Source organism: Sitodiplosis mosellana, unplaced genomic scaffold, assembly GCF_009176505.1.
Source record: "Sitodiplosis mosellana isolate CC-2019 unplaced genomic scaffold, AAFC_SMos_1.0 Smas_scaffold_3769, whole genome shotgun sequence".
Taxonomy (NCBI): domain Eukaryota; kingdom Metazoa; phylum Arthropoda; class Insecta; order Diptera; family Cecidomyiidae; genus Sitodiplosis; species Sitodiplosis mosellana.
In genome coordinates this window covers 1-3890 of record NW_022599011.1, presented here as the reverse complement: position 1 = coordinate 3890, position 3890 = coordinate 1, and the positions used below count along the sequence as shown (strand labels likewise).

Below are 3890 nucleotides of genomic sequence, written 5' to 3'. Positions count from 1 at the left end.
CTTGATACGCTGAAACTGTTCAGTGGTAGGTGATCTATCGCATCTGAATACTTCGAAGTTCGGCGGAAATATCTCTGATGAAGAAACATCTGCGTTGAGGTGCGTTTCGCTCAACATGTAAATTTTAAAAATCGCTGCTAAAACTTCAGATAAAAAATCAACTGATTTGTCTATACTTTTCACGCCGTTCAAATTATTACAGTATATCAAAACGTCATCAAACATTGTATGACTTACATTCCATTGTGATTTTGAACGTTGAACGGTTGGAAGTTTTGATGTGGTGCGTGTGTATAGTGCGGATGGAATAGTGGCATAGTTGGTCGAGAATGAACCTGTTGCTGAGGTGGAGGGTAGAAATATGGCGTTTGGTACCAAAAAGGAGGCGGCATATTGGTCTGTGGCAATTGTCCATTGTGCATGTGATCTACACGATGGCGAGGTTCATAATTATATCGACCGTTGTGGTTTTTACGATTTCGATTATGGTAGCCAAATTCATTCGATCGATCCTCACGTCGGCGTCTGTGTTGGTTATTCATGTCCCGACGCTGATTGTTGATGTTGTTATTGTTCCGGTTGTGTCTGGTGTGATGTTTGTTACTGTTGTTGTTGAATCTATTGGAATGTCGTGAGTTTGAAGTTGACTTGGCTGTTGTACGACGGTAGTCATTGTGTTTTCGCCTATGAACATTACTTCGATTACGTGTTTTTTCAAAAGCTCTAACACGATATTCACTTGACCAGATATCGGAGTTGCATAGCAATTCACATACCTCCCGTGTGAATACGGTTATTTTGAAAGCATTGTAGGTTTTGCGGTATTTTCTTTTGCTGGGCAGTGCAAAAACCTTGAATATATCCGGGTTTAGGTTGGCTTTTTCCATTAAGTAGCTGACAATATCATCTGAAGATGAATCTGTATCAGCTTTGGAAACGTACAAAGTGTATAGTCCATTTGCATCTTCCGTCGGTATTACAATTCGTTTGGTATGCACATTTGGTTTGTTGTATACGCTAATGTTAGCCGGCAACATACCAGGTTGGTTCATTTGAGATGTTTGATTTGAGTTTTCATGACTTCCACTCGGTTTATGTACATTGGATCGGTCGGAGCCATTATCATTTTGCGTGTGACTTCCGAATTTCGCTGTGCAAACTTCACACGTAAGTCCAAATGGTGTGTTTTCATCAAAGAATTGTTGGAATTCATTCACTTTGTTTACACTCGGTACACCTTTGAAAACGAAATATGGATTGCCATCACTGTCCTTCGCTTCACTCATTAAATCGAACATGAATAGGAGTTTTTTCGTTCGCAGCTCATCACGATCACGTAGACATTTTGCATTCATTTTTTGTTTACAGAAACGGCAATTTAAAAAAATATCATGATAACCTTTGCAATCATTTGTTGCACAAGAGTGTGGTTCAGTATGTGTTGACATTTTGTGGTTATGTGAATGGTAAACAAAGTAAAAATGTACTGATAAAAACAAAAATTAAAATAAAATTAATAAAACTTCATATGGCTCGTGTGTGCGTTGACGAGAGGTTTCTGAATATATAAATTTTATCGAAAATCAATTACTGTTTCACTTTTAAATTAATAAAAAACAGAGATTTACAGAGCAGAGAGAGCAAATGTACGTCTTTTGACAACTCTCGAAAATCTCGTAATCCTATATGAATCATAGAAAACTTTTTTAGTCACGCGGCGACACAGTTTGGGCCCCGACTAAAAATTTTAATTTTTATTATTATCATTATTAATATTATTATTATTATTCGGCACCATACAGCGTTTCTTCGCCAGAAGTGGTTTATTTAGGGGTAGTGGGGGCGAATCGTTCCACTGGCGATATCTCGCTACTGGCAGCAAAAAATGTCAAAATGAAATTTATCGTAGATCTGTCACATTATCCCGCATATTTTGTTAGTTGAGACTCATAGTTTTCATTCACAAAAATATTTCTCGACAAAATATATTTTAAAACATCATTGCAATAAAAAAAAACTTCCAAGTAAGAAATAATATATCGATATTGAGTAAGAAAATTCGGTGAAATCGGTGAAATCTTGACTTGAATCAAACATAAACGTTTGAAAAACGTACGACGCGCGCCAAAGCATAAGTGATGTCAAAGTGTGTACAAAGAGTGAAGCAATTGTGCGTTTAATGCTATGTGCTATAGTGTCTCTGTTGATGTTGATCGCTGACGTTTATAGTGGTAGTGTGGTACAAACTTTCAAAACTTATGCATGGTTGGATGGATAATCGAAAGGGCTACAAAAAAGTCAACCACCCCATCCGGGCCCATTCAGGCTCTGAAATGTCGGTTCGAATAATAAAAATGGTCAAAATTCATTTTGACGTCGAATTTTTTTTTCGTTTTTTTTGGCTTAAAAGTTGGCCCACCTCAAATTCTTGTGTTTCACGATATTCCCTAGCTATCCACCACCAAATATTTTTTCAGAAATAAATTCGGTGTGGTCACCATTTACCATTTTTTCAAGCTCGCGACACTAGCCATACCAAGCCATACAAGCAAAACTGGGGTAGCGGACATAAGTTCCCAAACGGACCGGTCCGTGGTCCGCGGACCGACATTAAGTTTCCACGGACCGACGGACCGCACTCACGGACCGACGGACCGGATTCACGGACCGACGGACCGGAGTCCCGGACCGACGGACCAAATTCACGGACCGACGGACCGACGGACCAAACTCACAACTTCGTTTTCACGGACTCGTTTCTCTATGACAATTTACCAGGGGATCAATGTGAATTTATTATCTCCATAAAAATCAACTCATTTTCACGAATCAGCTCTCGAATCATTCAACCAACTTTGGACAAAAAATTATAGATGTGTTCCGTACTCGTCCATTTTTGGTGATAGCAAGAGGTGTCTTTAGCGAAATTGAAACTAAAATTTCATCAAAGAATCTTCCCCATCTTCACTCGAAAATAATGCAGTCAAAAACGGTCAAATATTTTGAAAAAGAGCTCCATCGTAATGGAAACTAAATGCGAGTGGAGACGGTGTGTAAAAAAATTGTGTAGAATAACTTCTTAAATGAAGATGGTTCTTTCATTCACAAATTGTACGAAAAATTATTCCAAATTATTTTGCTTTTGAGCAAAATGTCGGGAAAAAAAATAATTTTATCCATTTTTTTAAAAACATAACTCGCTTGACTTTCATGACTACTGGCAGAAGAGTAAACATGATAACTCTTTTGAAGGCATGCAGTCAGAATCATATACGCGTGGGCGGATCAAGATAACCTAATCATTTTTCGAAAAATCGTTGTGATTAACGTGACAATTAATCATTGGGACAAATTGAAATCACCGAAATTTTCAGATTAACCGAGCCCACTCAATCATTTCGTCAAACAAATCTTGGATTTACATAAAATCCAGTTAATCACACCGAATTTTTATTAACTTGACCAATTAATTATTTTTCTTCAATATTTTGTCGTTTGTTGACAATTAATCGATCAAAACTTAATTAAAATGATTAACGGGGATTAATTAAGATCAACTTTACCCGCTTAATTAATGATCAATTGATCACTTAATCGCAATTCGCCCACCCGTAGAATCATATTTAAACATATTTGGAACAATTCTACACCGCGTTGGTAGATAGTTGCAAAATTTAAAATTTAATTGAATTCATATTTTTTCGCGTCAAAACCCATTCGACACGTTTATCACGGAGGACGATAGTCCGACAAGTGACGCTCTAACAACTGTGCATTTCAAGCCAAATATCAAAAATTCCAGTTTTTGCGTCACGAGTATACAGTCATGGAAATTTAATTAGGACCGGCATTGAAATTTCAGTTTTTTCCCATTAATTCTGTTATTTTAC

At 37.2% G+C, this 3890-nt stretch overlaps 1 protein-coding gene across 1 annotated transcript; it reads right to left on the bottom strand.

The window, feature by feature from the left end:
• Positions 1–233: 233 nt before the first annotated feature.
• On the bottom strand, positions 234–1355 carry LOC129571935 (GATA zinc finger domain-containing protein 15-like). The gene has a single exon (XM_055451820.1). The coding sequence runs from the start codon at positions 1353–1355 to the stop codon at positions 234–236; it is 1122 nt and encodes a 373-aa protein (XP_055307795.1).
• Positions 1356–3890: the final 2535 nt, after the last annotated feature.